At 52.3% G+C, this 18,734-nt stretch overlaps 1 protein-coding gene across 1 annotated transcript; it reads right to left on the reverse strand.

Moving 5' to 3' along the window:
- Positions 1-8,248: 8,248 nt before the first annotated feature.
- On the reverse strand, positions 8,249-18,589 carry SPINDOC (spindlin interactor and repressor of chromatin binding; the record flags this gene model as incomplete). The annotated part of the gene is made up of 6 exons (XM_043972069.1): positions 8,249-9,001; positions 10,314-10,517; positions 12,141-12,290; positions 12,509-12,619; positions 12,708-13,031; positions 18,493-18,589. Coding segments are annotated over 6 exons (1,101 nt in total), but the record flags the coding sequence as incomplete, so codon positions are not given.
- Positions 18,590-18,734: the final 145 nt, after the last annotated feature.

The raw sequence follows: 18,734 nt of genomic DNA on the forward strand, positions 1-18,734 counted from the left end.
TGTGCTTTGCACACAGTAGGTGCTCCAAAAATATCTAAATAAATGGACTGTTTAAAAAAATCATTAGCAACAATATTGAACATCAACGGGGGCAGCTAGGTGGTGTAATGGATAAGGCACTAGCCTTGGATTCAGGAGGACCTGAGTTCAAACCCAGCCTCAGACACTTACTAGCTGTGTGACCCTGGGTAAGTCACTTAAACCCTATTGCCCTGCAAAAAAAAAAAATATATATATATATATATATTGAACATCAACACAATTCATTAACTTTGCCTTGGGACAATTCACATTTAAATGGCTGAAACTAAAACCACAAGAAGTCACTTTTCATTCACTTCGGCCCTCAAGTTGGGAGGACCCAAATTCAAATCTCATCTCAGATACTTACTAGCCATGTGACCCTGGACAACTTAACCCCAATTGCCTTAAAACATCCGGGACTGTCTCCAGTTGTCCTGATGTACATCTTGCCACTGGACCCAGATGGCTCTGGAGGAGAGAGTAAGGTTGGTGACCTTGCACAGCCCTCCCTCACTTAAATCCAATTCAGCACAAGTCACGACATCACCCCAGTGTCCTGGTCCTCTTCGAGAATGTCAGAGAAACAACAAGTTCTCTGTCACTTCCAAGAGGTCTTGCTAGATTTCTCTAGGTGCCTTGTATCTATGGGAGCACAGACTGAGAGCTGGAAGGGACCTTAGAGGCTGTTGAACCCAACTCTCAGATTATGAAAGAGGACACTGAGGAAAGGAGAGCTCAGTGGCTTGTTCACAGTAAGTGTGGTTCTCTATTAGTTTACCTGATTTTTTTTTTATCAGACCTGTGATCCAACTCACAGTGAAGAAGCTCCCCTCCATCAACAAGGATGTGGATCTACTCTTAGACGGCCCAGGAGACTGAAGGTTGGTTGACTTCCTACAGCCACAAAGTCACAATTTACAAAGGCAACCCTTGAATCCAGGTCTTCTTGACTCCGGGCTGGGCTCTGTCCACTAGCCCAGGTTGCCTTTCTTACTGTACCAACCTTTAACCATGCAGTCCCTTATGTTATGGCTGCAGGTTGAGACGGCTTTCTGGTTTTTGTCAATTACAACAAATGAAAAGTCTTCGAAAATAAAATGGTATTTTATTTTTCTAATTACACATAAAGGCAATTTTTATCATTCTTTTTTTTTTTGTGGTTTTCTTTTTTTTTTCTTTTGTGGGACAATGAGGGTTAAGTGACTTGCCCAGGGTCACACAGCTAGTAAGTGTCAAGTGTTTGAGGTCAGATTTGAACTCAGATCCTCCTGAATCCAGGGCAGGTGCTTTATCCACTGCTCCACCTAGCTGCCCCTATCATTCTTTTATTATTATTATTATTATTATTATTATTTTTTTTTTTGGTGAGGCAATTGGGGTTAAGTGACTTGCCCAGGGTCACACAACTAGTAAGTGTCAAGGGTCTGAGGCCGGATTTGAACTCAGGTCCTCCTGAATCCAGGGCCGGTGCTCTATCCACTGCACCACCTAGCTACCCCCCATCATTCTTCTTCTTCTTTTTTTTTTTAGTGAGGCAATTGGGGTTAAGTGACTTGCCCAGGGTCACACAGCTAGCAAGTGTTAAGTGTCTGAGGCCAGATTTGAACTCAGGTACTCCTGACTCCAGGGCCGGTGCTCTATCTACTGCGCCACCTAGCTGCCCTCTATCATTCTTTTTAAATAAGATTTTGAGTCCCAAATTTTCTCCCTGCCTCCCCTCCCCCTTCCCTCAGATGATGAGCAATTTAATATAGATTATACATGTGCAATCATGTAAAACATTATTTCCACATTAGTCATGCTGTGAAAGAAGAAATAGCACAAAAGGGGAAAACCATGAAAAAGATAAAAGAAAGTGTAAACAGTCTGCTCCGATCTACATTCAGACTCCATCAGTTCTTTCTCTGGATGTGGAGAGCATTTTCCATCTTGAGTCTTTTGGAATTGTCTTGGATCATTACATTGCTGAGAAGAGCTAAGTCAGTCACAGTTGATCATCATACAATATTGCTTTTCTTGGGTATGATGTTCTCCTGGTTCTGCTCACTGCACTCAGCATCAGTTTATGTAAGTCTTCCAGGTTTCTCTGAAGTCTACCTACTCATCATTCCTTATAGCATAACAGTATTCCATAACATTCATATACCACGACTTGTTCAGCCATTCTCCAATGATGAGCATTCCCTTCAATATGTGATTCTTTGTCACTACAAAAAGAGCTCCTATATTTTTGTACATGCAGGTTCTTTTCATTTTTCTTCTATCTCTTTGGGATACAGACCTAGGAGTGGTATTGCTGGATCAAATGGTACCTACAGTTTGATTGCCCTTTGGGCATAGTTCAAAATTACTCGAGTGCTCTTTTTTTTTTTTTTTTTTTTTTTGCGGGGCAAGGGGGTTAAGTGACTTGCCCAGGGTCACACAGCTAGTAAGTGTCAAGTTTCTGAGGGCAGATTTGAACTCAGGTCCTCCTGAATCCAGGGCCAGTGCTTTATCCATTGCACCACCTAGCCGCCCCTAGAGTGCTCTTTTTAAACAGATTGGGCCTAGGGGCATGATTTCTTTTTGTAACTTTTACTAGGCATCTCCCAATTCTTCTCCTAAACAAGTTGGCAATTCCACATGTGAGTGCACTTGTTTCTCTACAGACCCATTAACACTGAGTTTCCTTGCTTTTCATTTCTGCCAGTTTGATAGATGCAAGATAGTATTGTTTTAAGTTGTATCACTTGTTAATAAGTGTTATGGGGAAAATAGGTGGGGGTTTGGGGTAGGGGTTCTTAGGAATTCCTCTTTAAAGAATTATGCGGTCTTGCACACAAATCCAATTAGAATAAAATAAGTTTATTTAGGTGCTAGGAAAAGGAAACCAAGAGAGAAATCCTTGGACTTCTTCTCATGGGGAAAAGGCATGGCACAGAGGCATGGCTCTCTGAGATACCTTTCTCCTCGAGCAGGAGACAGACAGAAACTTTTATAGAGGACCAATGGTGGTGCAATGAGGCGACTGTCTGACTGTGGAAAGCTCCCCTACTGGGAGGACCATCACCACTGGTGGTGGTTGGGGGAAGTTGCTCGAAGGGTGGCTCTGGATCTCTCAAGCCCCCTCATGCCACAAAGGCAGCAGCCACACCTAATCTTATCTTCCTGAGGGGTGGGGGAGACTGGAATGAAGGGTGGTGGTCCTGGAGCTAACTCAGTCCTGATCTGGTGCCACTTATCTCTTTAGGTGTGTCTGTCCTTTGGTTTAGTTTCTCAAAGAGAAGGTTCTTTGATTTACCCCAGAAAACTTCTGAGGTACCCTAACAGAAATTGTCTATAATTCCTTTTCTTTTTCTTTCTTTTTTTTGCAGGGCAATGAGGGTTAAGTGACTTGCCCAGGGTCACACAGCTAGTAAGTGTCAAGTGTCTGAGGCTGGATTTGAACTCAGGTCCTCCTGAATCTAGGGCCAGTGCTTTATCCATTTTGCCACCTAGCTGCCCCGGAAATTGTCTATAATTCCAGCTTCCTCCTCATTTTGTCCCTAAGAAAAAAAGGGTATGCATTTATTACCTTTATTGTTCTATGGCTAAGGAAATGAAAGCCCAGAAGGGTGTAAGAGGTCAAATCAGATTAAAATTTGAGTCAACAGAGTGTGACTGAGGAGAGGTAATGGAGAAGAAAGAACCCCGGGGATCTGCACACTAGTAGTCTTCAGGTCCAGGCTTTCAGTGATTCCCATTAGCCATCTCAGAGCCATCAATTAAGCAACTGTTTGTGCTGAGTACACAAAGGCAAGAAAGAAAACAATCCCTGCCCTCAAGGGTCTTACATTCTGACTGTAGCAAGCATATACATAGTGCCGTCAAAATGAATCCAAGGCAGTTTTGAAGCTGGGCTACTGGAAGGATGGAGATGCCCTCAATAACAATACAAAAACTTGAAAGAGTGGTGGGTATAGGAGGCAGGAGAAAATGAATTCTGCTTTGGACATGATGGGCATCCGTCCAATAGACTAGGGTTAGATATATAAATTTGAGAGTCATCTGCAAAGAAATGAACATCAAACCCACAGGAGCTGAAAAGATCACCAATGAGATGGCCTAGACAGAGGGGAAAGAGAAGAGGACCCTGACAGAGCTTTGGGGAGAGTAAGGATGTTAGAAAAGACAGAAGGGAGGGGCAGCTAGGTGGCACAATGGATAGAGCACCGGCCCTGGAGTCAGGAGTACCTGAGTTCAAATCTGTGCTCAGACACTTAACACTTACTAAGCTGTGTGACCCTAGGCAAGTCACTTAACCCCAACTGCCTCACCAAAAAAAAAAAAAAAAGAAGAAAAGAAAAGAGAGAAGGGGATGGGATCAAGGATACAGGTGGAGAGGTTGGCCTTGTTGAAAAAGACTGCCTCTTCATCAGTGCCTAGAAAAGAGAGAAAATAGTAGGGTATGTCAAGGAGTTGTGAGGTGAGGAAGAAAGATTGTCCAATGAAGAGAAAAGGAGAAGGCTTCTGGGAAGTGGTTGGAGTTTTCTGGTGATGCCTGAGGGAAGAATCTCAGCTGAGAGAGTTGGGGAGGAGGTGCCACAATGAAGGAAGAGAAGGCCACTGAGAGTGAAATGAAGAATAAATTTGAAATAGAAGGATTACCTTGCTGCAGTGAGGGCCCACTTGAGAGTGGATAAAAATGTGCAGGGACTCAAAATGTTGACAAAATGTTGTGACTTCCTCTAGCTCTGTTCAGTAGCAGTAGGAGTAGTGGGAGTGAGCTCAACACGGGACCACCCTCAAGTCCAGTGAACCAATGGACTTGGGTGATGCTAGCCAATGAGTTTGAAGCAGTGTGGAAGGACTGCTTCTCCTTGGGATGCAGAGGAAGCTTCCACCAGCAGTTCCTCTCTCGAACTTGGAGGAAGGAGCAGGCCAGGCTGGAGCTCTAGGCTAGATAGGCTTTTTCTCAACTTTCTGACCCAGGTGTTCTCTTTTTACTAATACTTGGTATACTTTAATAAATGCTTAATGCCCCCAAACTGGTGCTAAAGCTTCTGATTTAATTAAATTAATTTAATTTGTTAATTCAGTAATAAATATATTAGAAACCCCAGCTAATTTTCCCTAAACTTGGGAGAGAAATAAGGTGACCACATTTTGTGTGTGTGTGTGTGTGTGTGTGTGTGTGTGAGGCAATTGGGGTTAAGTGACTTGCCCAGGGTCACACAGCTAGTAAGTGTTAAGTGTCTGAGGCCCGATTTGAACTCAGGTGCTCCTGACTCCAGGGCCAGTGCTCTATCCACTGCACCACCTTGCTGCCCCCACATTTAATTTTAAATGTCACAGGTCAATACTGGGAAGGGGGGAGGGTAGAGTTAGAGAAGAGGTAATGGGAAAATGGAGGGATTGGAGGTCCCAGTAAGGATGAATAGGTTTAAGAAGAGTGAGGCAGAGAAAGAGATGAATTAATCGAGATTGTAATTGGATAAAGGAAGTGAAGGATTTGTGGAAGGTGATAAGATCATGACCATTTTTGTTAATAGCTGATGGGGTAGAGAGATAACTTATGGGAATTAGGTAGACTAAAGAGCTGGGAGGTTAGGGTTAGGGTCAGGGTAAGATGGAAAGGCTCTGAGCCACATGATTTGGGGACCAGTAATGAAAGGCTCTCACTATCTAAATTGGGTGATAGCTGTGGATGCTATGAATCTTCAAGGAGAAAACATTGTTGAATGATAGCAGTACAGACAAGACTCTGGAAGTGGGCAATGGGGACCTTTGGGACCAATGAGTATGAAGTGACTGCAATGAGGGAGGTAGAAGATGCTACCAGCACTGAAAAGGGTGGGCAGGAATGAGATGTCATCTTAGCAAGAGCCAACAGATAGAAGTAGCATAGAAGGAAGACTTTTAAAATGAAGGGTAGTTTTCTCATTAGAGAGAGCCCCAGTGGGCACTGTCCAAGGGGCAGGCTGACATGTCACTGAACATTGGAGGGATGGCTGGCTTTGAGATGAATGAGGATGACCGGGCAGCAGGGAATTATGGTGGAGGGGGTTTGCTCTTTGGCAGTCTGGGATTCAACCTCACAGGGATGGGGAAAGCAAGGGGATGGAGAACAGACACAGGATCTGTGGAAGGGAGGGGCTTCAATGATGGGGAGAAGTCTTGCCTTGAGATCACCATTTTCTTTGTGTTGGCTGTAATGACACTGAATCAATGGAGGGGTGCCTGCATCAGAATGGAGCAGTCTAACTTCCCATATCCAATCTTGTTGGTTTCTCGTTGCCAAGTCTTGTGGATTCTGCTTTTGCTGCATCTCTTGTACTGGTGCCTCTCAACACCGCTCCAGTTTGGGGCCTCAGCTCCTCACCCATGGCCCATTACAGGAGCTTCCTAACTGTTAGATCCCTGCCTGAAGCCGTTCAGTCCCCTTCAAAATCAGATAGAAACTCCACTTAAATATCTTTACAATCTACCTCCCACCTACTTTTCCATCTATGTTCCTCCCTTTATCCACTCTTTGTTCCAGTCATCTGCTTCCTTGTCTTTGCTCAGGACATGCCCTCTGCCCCCTGGAATGCCCTCCCTCCTCATTCCCACCCCTTGGGACCCCTAGTTTCTGTCAACACTCAGCACAAGCTGCACTTTCTCCATGAAGATCATCTCCTGATGCCCCAGCAAGGCCCTTCCTCTAACAAATAACCTTACCATTACTCTGCAAATCCTTCAACTTGCACTTAGTCTCTCTCCAGTGCCTACAGTAGTAAGGGGGCCCTTAATGTCCAATCATTGATATCATGTTATCTAAGCTCATACTGTGTGTCCCTAGAACCCCAGGTTACCCCAACAGATAATTCATTCAGATTGAAAAACTAATACAAAATGTTAGCTACTGGGTATTCTTTCCTATTTGCTTGATTTAAAAAAATTGGGGTTCATGACACGATCCTCTTTCTTCCCACAGTGGCAGTGGCTCTCAGGCACTCTGGATACCAGACTTTAGGAAGATATTGTGTGTTTTTTAAAAATTATTATTATTATTTTTAGTGAGGCAATTGGGGTTAAGTGACTTGCCCGGGGTCACACAGCTAGCAAGTGTTAAGTGTCTGAGGCCGGACTTGAACTCAGGTACTCCTGACTCCAGGGCCGGTGCTCCATCCTCTGCGCCTCCTAGCTGCCCCCCCACATATTGTGTTTTTAAAAATTATCGTGGTTACTACTGAACTTTATCAATTAATATTAATAGCTATTTCACCCATTTTGGCAGGAAGCATTCATTATTAAGATCATATATACCAGTAAAGGATTGACCGCATGTCTCCCTAACTTCTATTAGTTTCAGGCCTTCATACCTACATTGTTCTTTTTTTTTTTTGGCAGGGCAATGAGGGTTAAGTGACTTGCCCAGGGTCACACAGGTAGCAAGCATCGTCTGAGGTCACATTTGAACTCAGGTCCTCCTGAATCCAGGGCCTGTGCTTTATCCACTGTGCCACCTAGCTGCCCCCTATACTTACATAGTTCTAAGAGGAAGAGCGCACCAATTGAGGGTGAGGCCAGAGAGAGGGGCAGAAGAGCACAAAAAGAGTGACCCTGGTGTGGTGTTTGACCCTCCTTAGATAGAGGCAGGTTGATCTAATAGAGGCACATTGATCTAAGTCAATTGCTTATAGTATCATTCAGTTCCATTAACTGGAGAGCATGCAAAGGGGCAGATTCCAGTGTCTGGGTGTGGCTCTTCACCTAGATAAACAGAAGAATCAATCTTCATTTCCTCGGCTTCCTAGGGCTTGTCCCAGACAAGAGCTGAACTTTCTAGAGTGGGGGTGGAGATTGGGTCCCCCAAGAGATTCCTTATTGATAATGATTTTCTCACAGTATTGTTTGTTATCTGAAGGGGTCTTACAAGGGAGGCTAGAATGAGACTAAGAACCAGACTTTGAGAGGAGAGCCAGAGCTCAAGCCTGGGGAAGTTAAGATTTTGTGGGGGGGGAGGCAAGACTGCCACCTCCTGCTCAGCCACAGAGGGCAGGACTCTGGGGAGGAGCAGATTTAGACTTGAAGTAAGGACTTGAGCTGTCCAGCAGGAATGGGGGCTGCCCGGGCCGGGGCAGGCTCCCATGCAAGCAGCCTTGGGACGGTGCAGGTACTTGGAGGTACTTCCTTGCTCATCTCCAGGTGCCTAGGCGCCTGCCCACCCATTCACAAGGATGACCTCCAAACCGCACTTCATAAAAAATAATAATTTATTGTCAACAAAGGGGTATGTACAAAGGGAAAGAACGGGAGAAGAGGGGGCTGGGGAGGCAGGGTGAAAAGCGGGCAGAGCTTGGAGTCTCCCGAGCTCCTTCTCCCCCACCCTGGAGCTCCCCCTGCTTGGCTGCAGGGGGGAGGGGAAAGAGGTGATGGACTCCCTGTCAGGAGGGCCCGGAGGAGGTGGGGGGAGAGGAGACTCCCCCGAGGTAGTAGAGGGCTCCAGTGGGTCCCCCCTTGTGACCACCTCCTATGTAAGGCACTGTGCCGGCGGGAAGCGGTGAAGCGGGAACGAGGGAGGGCAAACACAGTGGGTCAAAGGAGCTCTCGCTCTCCATCAACACTGAACCCTAGTGCAAGGACGGCAGCAGCCCAACGGCCCCGGGGGTGGCCCGGACCCCAGACCCTCAGCAGCGTCCAATGGGAGCAGAAGTGGACTCCCCCACCCTGCTCAAGTGCTTGGCTCCATGAGCTGCTTCTGCTGGGGAGGGAGGGTCTGGGTGAGGTGCAGTGAGGTCCCCCCTCCCCCGCAGCAGCCCTCACACCCCATGCCTGGCCTCTGACTGCTCCCGAGCAGCCACCCCAGACTCCGCCAGCACGGCCCGCCAGCCCGGGGGGTCATCGGCTCCTGCTGCCGCCCGGGGTCCCTGGGGTGGCTTGGACCAATCCTGAAGCAGGCTGACCGCCGGGGGTTCCTCCAGGCGCACACGGATCACCTGCAGGTCCAGCGTCCCTCGGAGCCCCGCAGAGGGAGCTGGGGAGGGATGAGGAAAGAAGTGTTAGAGCCGAGGAGCGGGAGGCAGCCTCACCAACAGCGCCACACTCAGAGTCTCTGCCACTTACTACCTGTGTGAGTGGCAAGTGCCTTCGTGTCTCTGGGCCTCGGGATCCTCGTCTGTAAAATGCAGAAGTTGGACTTGATGACCTCTGAGGCCCCCGTGAATGCCCTGGCCGTGCTCCCTCTAGACACGCCAGCCCCTCGAGGCTGGCGAAAGGCCCCTGAAGCGGACTCCAGAATTCAGTCCCACCCCTCGAAAGCTTGTGAGTAAATGTGGGCTGCGGGAGGAAAGGCTGGGATTTCCGGGACCCAACCCCAACGAGTGGCCCTTGGCCTGTTGGAGGACCGGGAGGAGGGAGAACCCACCGCCTGTGGGTGGCTGGGCCATTTCCCCTCCCTGCCAGGCCTGACCCTGCCTCGCCTCCCCTTCAGCTGGCTTCCCAACCCCCACTCTCTTCTCCAGGTTATAGCCATGCCAGAGGTCCTACAAACGGCCCTCCATGGCAAGTGGGCAGGAAGCCCCCCACTAGCCTGCTGCCCCCATCTCTGCACTTCAGTGCATCACCAGCCTTCCTAAAACATGGCTCCAGGGCTGAGCAGGACCCCAGGCCTGTGATCACGCCAGGATGCCACGTCACCCCAGACACCCTGCAGCCGTGAGAGCTCCCGGGCCCTGTCCAGAGGAGGGGCAGAAGCTGGTTATCTTTGGGGGCCCCTCCCCCATCCTGGCATCCCTCCTCTGGACTCTCCTTCCTTTCCTAAACTGGGGGGCACCGGCTGGGGTCAGACCAGGGCACAGCGGGGCTCGAGTGCTTTAGCCCAGAAGCCCCCAGCTTCCTCCCATGGGCTCTAGGGCCAGGGCTCACTTGCTTTGGAGGGTCATGATGGCCAGAACGTGTCCTCTCGGGGAGCCCACCTACTTACTTGGGGCCCAATCACAGGGAAATTCCACAGGACGAGAGGGTTGCCAAAGAGAAAGGTCTGTGACAGTCCCATCCTCTGGCACAAGGGACTAGGGAGGCTCAATAAGTATTTACTAATGAGTGCCTGCCCCGGGCCTGTGTTGGATCCGGATCCTCCAGAACCCAAAAATCTAGCTTAGCCAACTTTCCTAGCCCAGGCCGGGCCGTCAGGGCTCGGAGGCTCACGGCCTTCCTCCGCATGGCCGCCCGCTGTTGTGGGGCCAAGGAGGGGCCCTGGGGGGCCCAGGGGGAAGCAGGCCTGCTTTCCAGGGCCCTCGTCCCACCGTCCCCTTCCCAGAGTCTGAGAGGCTTGCCCGACGGCTCACCTGGGGACGGACTCTGAGGCTGCCCGGGGCCCCCTGCGGCCGGCTCGCCTTCCTTCGATGAGGCCTTGGCCTCCGAGGCTTTCGGCTGGCTGTGGGAGAAGAGCTGGAGGACGAAGCCTGGGGGGAAGCTGCCGTCTGTGAAGTGCCGGACTTCGGTGGGTGCTGAGAAGGGCTCTAAGGTGACATGTGGAAGGGGGAGGAGCACTACAGGGGGACAGAGACAAGACAGAGGCTGCTCTCCAGTCTGGACACTGCGCTGGCTGCTTTGTGTGGCCCCGGCTCTGGCCTGTACAGAGCTTCCCAAGGGGTTTCACCTTAGCCCTATAGCAACCTGGCAGCAGGTGCCGGACTTGTTCCCACTCTGCAGCTGAGCAAACTGAGGCTGACCCTGGTTGAGTGACCTGCCCAGGGTCACCCAGACAGGATTTGAAATCAGGTCTTCCTGCTCCGGCATTGCCGTAGGCCCCTTTCCTCAACGACCTGGCATTCCCCTTGGCCTTTCTGGGGTGATTTCCCGCCCGTCACGATCATCTTCCATCCTTCTGATCTGTCCTCCCGATGGACAAGTCCTTGCCCAGTGCTGGGTCCTCTCCAAGGTGGCCATTCCTCAGCACTTTCCCAGGCCACTGCACCCTTCCCCACCTTGACCCTTTGTTCTCTTCTCCTGGGTTCTGGGGATCAATTCTGGCCCTGGACCCCTCCCTCTACCCACTGCTGCTGAAGGGAGCTGGAGCCCATCACAGAGCCATCACTGCCAGGGTGTGCCAGCTTGTCTGGCCTGGGCCCTCACAGCTGCAAGGTAACCCTGCTCCTCGACTGCCCCAATCGACTCCATGCCACCCACCCTCAGTGCTGCCCCAGGGGCGGGAGCCCCGAGGGCTGGCAGCTGCCTGGCGGTTTCTGCCTGAATTTGCATTCCGAGGCCTCCAAGCGGTGCCCGGCCCACTGTGGGCCCTTAATAAGCACTTTCTGATTGGGCCAATGTCGACAAAGACAAGCCCAGAGAGGAGGACTGCGCTGGCCGTGCCATCCCCGAGGGCTTCTCTTCCAGCGACAAACCCTCTGGCTCTGGGAGCCTCTTACCCCCTCCCAAAGACCATGTCAGCAGCAGGGGAAGACGCCAGGAGGGGAGCCTGGAGGTCTGTGGGACCCCAGGCCCAGGAAAGATGGGGAAGGCTAGAAAGTGCAGGCCGGGTGGGTTCAGGGCCTCCCCAGCTGGGGTCCAGGCTACGCTTCCTTCGGGCAGCTGGGTGGTGCAGTGGATAAAGTACCAGCCCTGGATTCAGGAGGACCCGAGTTCAAATCTGGCTTCAGGCACTTGACACTAGCTCTGTGACCCTGGGCAAGTCACTTAACCCTCACTGCCCCACAAAAAAAAAAAAAAAAAAAAAAAGGAAAGTCTTCCTTGGCTTCCAGAAAATGGAAGGGGAACATTTCCCTCAAAACTCAGTACAGCATCCAGCCATACCTCAGGAAAAACTCTGGCACCCCCAGAATGGTCACCCCACCATTGAGGGGCAGCTCGGAATGTGGAGGGGGTTTCTGGAAGTCAGGCCTCTGGGTAAGCTCTCCCCCTGGTCCAGGATCTCTCCCAGGGACCCAAAGAAGCAGCTCAGACTCCTTCAAACCAGACGACAAAACCCGAGTGTGCCCGCTCCCAAGGCGTGGCCATCCCAATCCCCCTTCTTACAGGTGAGGATTTGTCAATGCCCTCCAGGACAAACGGACTCCCCGTTGCTTCCCGTGGTCTCTCCCCTTAGGTCACAACCTCTCTGGTCCCAACGAGCCGGGGCCGGCCCCCAGACCTCAGGCTCGGCTCCCCCTTACCTGGGCTGGAGACCAAGGGCCTGGCCACAGCCTTAGCCTTAGTGGAAGTTCGCCCCCTCCCCTTCTTCTTAGGAGGGGCTTCCCCTGATAGCTCCTTACATCTCTGGTTCCGCAGCTTCTTGGTCCCTACGTCGATGGTTGGGGGAGCTGCTGAGAGAGAGAGAGTAAGAGTGAGCGAGTGGAGAGAGGAAGGGAGAGAGGGAGTGGGGGAATTGGGGAGGGAGAGAGACAGAGAGAAAGGGTGAGTGAGAGAGCTAGCGGCCCAACATCGTGATGCTGCCACGGAAGCCTGCAGACACTACAGTGCTGCCTATCCCAGGATGCAGGCACCTGCTCTGCACCCCTCTTGCCCTTTCTCAGGGTCTTACCTGCAGGCTGGAGGGGCCGGAGTCCCCGTGGCCGGTTCCGAGTTGACTGTGATTTGGGCTTTTCCTCAGAGTCCAGAAGCACCACAATCTCGGCTGGTGTCTCAAGAGGCTCTGGGGCACAGACAAGAGCCCTCTGAGGACCCCTGACTGCTTCCAGCTCTGCCCCGGGCTCCCCCACCCCAGCCTCCCCCCAACCTACCTGTGCTGGGGGGCGAGGGAGGCTCCAGGGAGTCGAGCAAGGCCACGCCCTCGCTCCAGGCCTCAAGGATGTTGCTCTTCTCCCCTGGGCTCAGGCCCAGGGTGTGGGGGTGCTGGCGAAGGATGTGCCGCCGGGCACTTCGGGCTGAAGGAGTGTGGAGCTCCTGCCCACACACCATGCAAAGGGCCCGGCCGCTGCCCCCGGGGCTGTTCCCCACCAAGTACTCTTGCTCCCAGGACTGCAGCTGTTCCGGCTCCTCAGTCACGGCAGCGCTGGTCTCGGGCTGGCACTGCCCGGGGAGGGGGCTGTTCTCAGGTTGTCCCACTAGGGAAGGGCGCAGGGGCATGACAGACAAGGGAGGGGAGAGAAGGTCACTGGCTGTGAGTGGGCCCAGGACAGCGAAGCCAGCAGGAGGCCTCAGCCCAGGTGAGGAAGGCCCTCTTCACCACCACCACCAATCACCAGTCACCACCACCATCATCATCCTGCTCCTCACCCCAGCTTCCCTTTGCAGGCAGACCAGACCCCCAACAGCCCACATCTGTCTCCTGGAGCTCTGTCCCATTCCCAGGGGCTTCATCCTGGGTGTGGGTGCTGGGGTGGCACCGCCCGCTCCAAGGTGGGCAGCCATCCTTCTGGCCAAGTCGCATGGCCTTTTCTCTACCCTCACACTCCTCGACTTCCATGTAGCCTTTGGTCCCTCTCTCCTCTCAGGGTTTTAAGGACCCCCCCCAATTCCTGGTTCTCCTCCCTCTCTGGCCACCCATTCTCTGTCTCCTTTGCCCGATCCTCCTCTAGACCACATGCACTGAGCTCAGTCCAGACCCTCTTCTCACCTCCTTCCATACTAGTTCCCTTGGTGATCTCATCACCTCCCCAGGGTTCGTGCAGATGACTCTCAGAACCACCTGTCCAGCCCTGACCTCTTTCTACAGCCACAGCTGGTACCAACCACCACACGCCTTCTCCAGACCCCATCAGCATGCTCGCCATCTTCTGTACTTCCCAGCCTCACCGGCAGGAGCACCCTCAAGCCCTCACTCACAATGACTTCACAGTCAGCCAGCAGGTTCCCCCTCACAGCATCTCTCTGGTGTCATCACTAGCCCCTGGTACCACCCATAGTCTCCCTGCCTCCATGCCTCCTCCCAGCCTGACCCCACTGCCATGCTCCCCCGGCTGCCAAAGTAATCTTTCTACAGCATGGACCTGACCTCTTCTCCCCTCCTACCCCATTCCCTATTCAATAGACCCGGGGGGCTTCCTATTACCCCAGGAAGCCTTAGTTCTGGCTGTCTCTGTATCCCCAGCCCTCCTGCCTGACCAGTGCAGATCCTGCCCCTTGGCCCTCCTGACGGCAAAGTTGAGCCACCACACAAGGCCGCCTTCCTGTGAGCTGGGGATGCCCATTTTACAACCTAGGAAACAGGCTCAGGGAAGCCCTGCCCAGGGGCACACGGCTAGGGTTTGTCCCTGAGAAACAAGACTGGCACTCCACAGGGTACTTAATCAAGGGCTGGCTTTGTTCTTCCTTCTTCCGTGGGAAGGGAGTGGGTGTCCCTCGGTGGGTCAGGGGCCATGAAGGTGCTTTTGTCTGTCCCAGGAGGGTGGTACAGAGTCAGGGCACAGAGGAAGGACAGATGGGGGTGGGGGCATTCTGAGGAACCATGAGGCGCCCGCCGATGGTGAGCTCGCTCCAGCCAGCAGACAGGCCCACCCTTCTGCCCACAGTCCTTCAGGACAGCAACATCCAACCTCCCCAGAGACCTCTGCAGCAACCAGGGGGCTCCCCATGGCCTCCAAGACCCAATAGTCCCTGTGGTGTTTGGCACTTGCTGCCCCTCCATGCCTCCTGTTCTGACTACACCATCTTCTAATCTTCTACCTTTAGGTCTTGAAAGCTTTCTAAGACCCACCTCCCAGACGGCTCAGGCCCCATCACCTAGGGGAGGCCTTTCCCTCACCCCTGCAGCGAGTGCCTCCCCAACCAAATCACCGTGTGTTAATTCTGGGTGGACTTTTATCTGGGTACTTGGGTGAGAGCTCTGTTCATCCCCTCCCTTGCCTCCTACACCAAAGAAACCCACTGTTTATAACCTGCACACTTACACATAAACTGCCTCTGCCCAAGTCTTTTCTTTTCTTTTTGCAGGGCAATGACGGTTAAGTGACTTGCCCAGGGTCACACAGCTAGTGTCAAGTGTCTGAGGACGAATTTGAACTCAGGTCTTCCTGAATCCAAGGATAGTGCTTTATTCACTGCACCATCTAGCTGCCCCCTCTGCCCAAGTCTCAGAAGGGAAGGGGAGGGCTACTGGGACAGGATGGGGCATGTGCTGCTGGAAGGGGGCCTTTTCATGGGCTTTGCTTCAATTTTTATTTGTTATGAGGGAGGATCCAATGGAGGAAGGTACATTGGGAAATGCACAAGACACAAATCCACCTTTTCAAGAGCAGCACGCTCGCTCTGTCTCTCTCCTGTTCTCACTTCCCTAGGTGCCTGGCTACAGGCCACAGACAGCAGCAGTGCAGGGGGCCATGTCCCCATCAGTCCAAGGCAGAGAATTCAGAAATTTAGGTTGGTTTCAAAGCCAGGCCTGAGAATAGCCCAGGTGACTGGGAGGCTCAAAGGCTGAGCTCCAAGAGCTCCCACAAGCCCAGGGCCTAGGGGAGGTGGAAGCAGTTTTCCGAAGGTTCAAAAGGCCGCTGTCCTCACCAGACACTGACAATCCACCTCCCACCTAAATCCCGCAGGATCCTCGCAGTTCTGGGGAACAGAAGACTGTGGGTCTGCTGATCTTACAGATACAGAAACTGGAGGATCTGTCCCAGGAGCCTCCCTCTGAGCGCCTGGCACCGAGGCAGAAATGAGGACCAGGGAACAGAGGCTACCCTCAAGGAAGTCCCACTCTACAAGAAGCTCAGCATTTTGGTCTCATGCTTGGTCACTGTGGCCTCCTCCTGGCCTCCAGCAGGGCACCCTCTGTGGCCCTCTAGTCTAGGGAGCCTGGCTGGCCCACACTGCCAGGAAGAAGTGGCGGATGAATCTCCCCTCTCCCGGTTCCAGTCAGGCCCTGCCTCCCACAGATTAGGCAATTGAAGGTTCTCTCCCCAGCAAAAAAAAAGGGGTTAACAGAAAAACCTAAGGCTCGAGCTCTAATTTAGATCTGAACTCCAACAGGGGCTATAACTTACAGACCCCAGCTCCAAAAGGGATTAATGGATAATTTAAAACTTGGCAAACAAGTCAGGGCCTAGGTTCCGGTTACCCACATTAATCAGCACTCATTGTTTTTGTTTGTTTGTTTGTTTTTGTGAGGCAATTGGGGTTAAGTGACTTGCCCAGGGTCACACAGCTAGTAAGCCTCAAGTGGCTGAGGCCGGATTTGAACTCAGGTCCTCCTGACTCCAGGGCTGATACTTTATCCACTGTGCCACCTAGCTGCCCCATCAGCACTCATAACAAGAACAGAAAGAGGCAGGTCAAAGAGACCTTAATTATAACTGATACACTGACAGGGTATAGAAAATATTTTGAAACCAGGCGTGGGAATGAAAAGGTGACAAGCGCAGAAAAGGCCAAATTTGTCCCCAGATTCACCTTATGACATGTAAACCCCCAAAATACACCTCCAGGGAAAAAGGTGCCTGCCTCAGAGGTTGGCTTAAGCCCCCAGGAACTCCTAGCTGTACTACCCCAAGGCGGACATTATTATAATGAAACTGATCATCAATTTATCCCTGCTATAAATGTAATTGTCTTTTCTTTTCCTATTCAAGAGACACCTCCATGGTTCTCTCCCTGTGGTCACTCACAGTATTGCAATAAAACTTGGGAAACTGAGTCACTGGGTCTTGTAATTCTTTTGGGATGCCTTCAGATGAACTGGCCATCTCGCATCAACCTCAGTCAGGTGCAGGGAGTCCCTCTCCCCAGATTTCTATTTCATCACCAGTAACCTCAAGGCCAAAGGCAGAGCAGCTGCCCCCCCCCCCCCCCACCCAGGGCAGGTGTGTCCATATCCAGCTGCTGTGCTGGGGCTCAGCCATTGCAGAGGCACCAGGGGAAACAGAAGGGGCAGGGAGAGGAAGGGGGAGGGAGTGGCCAAACCAGATTGTAGAGACTCCCCCAGAATCAACAAGGCCTCTCCACCCCTCAGGAGGGTTTATTTTGCAAATACTCTTCACCTATTAAAATGGAAATGAGGACAGAAAATGTCTCCCACTGGTAAATGCATCTCCACCCTAGGAAGAGTGTCCCCAAGCAGTAGGTATTTCTTAAACGCTTATTTTCCTCATTCATTCATAACCAAACCCCAAGTCAGTGGGGCCAATCCAGCCCCAGGGTGACCTTGGGTAAATCATGTGGCCTCACTGGGCCTCAGTCTCCACATAAGAGGGGGCAGAAACAGGCCCAATAACCAAGCTCCAGTCACACCCCTTAAAATGAGGACCTTTGGAAAAATCACTCATCCCCTCTGGGCCTGTTCCCTCATATTACATGCGTGTATGCATATGTATGCACACACAGGCACAATATAATCATACATACACATATATACACACATCTAGTTCAATATAGGTGGAAGATTTCTTTCCATAGCTAAATATTCACCTATAGATGCCTGCATATGCACAGGTGTTTATGTACACATAACCTGAGCAGTATGCATCAAGTTGTCTATATACACACTGAGATAAAAACAAGGAGGTCCAGGCAGAGTCTCTGAGAGATCTGCCTGAGAGTGCAGGGGGATGAACCCTGCCCTTTCCTCCCAGGGGACCCTAAGACAAGTCCCTAGCCTGTCAAGGCCTCAGTTTCTGGAGGAGTTGGGGGTAGGATGGAGAGAAGAGACAGAGGACAGGGATCACATATATGTATGCACATACATACACACATCATATGAGGATAGACACTGTGCAATATGTAATACAGTACATATACAAACACACACGTGCACATGCATATGCATATGTATGCATGTATGTGTGTATTCATAGAAAATATATGTATTTATGTGTTTTATATATAGATATGGATAGAAATATATATGTGTGAAAATTATATGGGCAGCTCACTGGCACAGTGGATAGAGCCCTGGCCCTGGAGTCAGGAGGACCGGGGATCAAATCTGACTTCAGAGGCTTACTAGCTGGGTGACCCTGGGCAAGTCATTTCATCCTGTTTGCGTCAGTTTCCTCATCTGTCAAATGAGCTGCAGAAGGAAATGGCCAACCCCTCCAAGATCTCTGCCCAGAACGTCCTAAATGGGGTCCTGGCGAGGAGGAAATGACTGAACAAAAAATAAAAGTAGACACACGTGACTAGATCTAATTCCGTGCATATGCACCCCAATACACGCGTGCACATTTATATAAAAATAACACGGGAGCCACATGTGTGTGCATACAAATCGGCAGACACAGGGCCGCAGCGTGTGCCTGTATGTGTATGGAGGTGTTTGGGTCTAGCCACGCATGACGCACACACGTGTGCCCTCCTCGGCCTCCCGCGGGCTCTGGCAGGGGTCACTGCGCCCCGGGCCTCGGCTCCCATCCCCGAGGAAGGGGCAGATGATGGGGGGCGGAGCAGCCCCCACCCAGGCCCGGGAGGGCTCACCTGGCCGAGGTGAGGGAGGGCGGGGCCCCTGCCCTTCCCTGCGCTGCCTGGCAGCCCCCTCCCCTGGTCCTCCCGGGACCCCGTCCCCGCCCGGCCGTGCCCGCTCAGGCCGAGGCCGGGGCCCTCCTCGCCCGCCGCCCCCTCCCCTGCCCGCGGCGGCCTCACCTCGGAGCACGGGCTCGCGCAGCGCCGCGGGGATGGGGATGGCGGGCTCGGCCGGGGGCCCGGCGGGCGGCGGGGCGCGGCGGCGGCGCGGCGGCGGCGGGGGCCAGCGGCCCGGGGGCGTCTGGGCCCGGGGCCCCCTGTCCTCGCCCTCGTCCCCGCCGTCCTCCACTTGCACCTCCTCCACGTCCTCGCACTTGAGCGTCACCTGGATGCAGTCCAGCGGCGCGGGCTCGGCCTTCAGG

The sequence above is a fragment of the Dromiciops gliroides genome, chromosome 6, assembly GCF_019393635.1.
Source record: "Dromiciops gliroides isolate mDroGli1 chromosome 6, mDroGli1.pri, whole genome shotgun sequence".
NCBI classification, from domain to species: domain Eukaryota; kingdom Metazoa; phylum Chordata; class Mammalia; order Microbiotheria; family Microbiotheriidae; genus Dromiciops; species Dromiciops gliroides.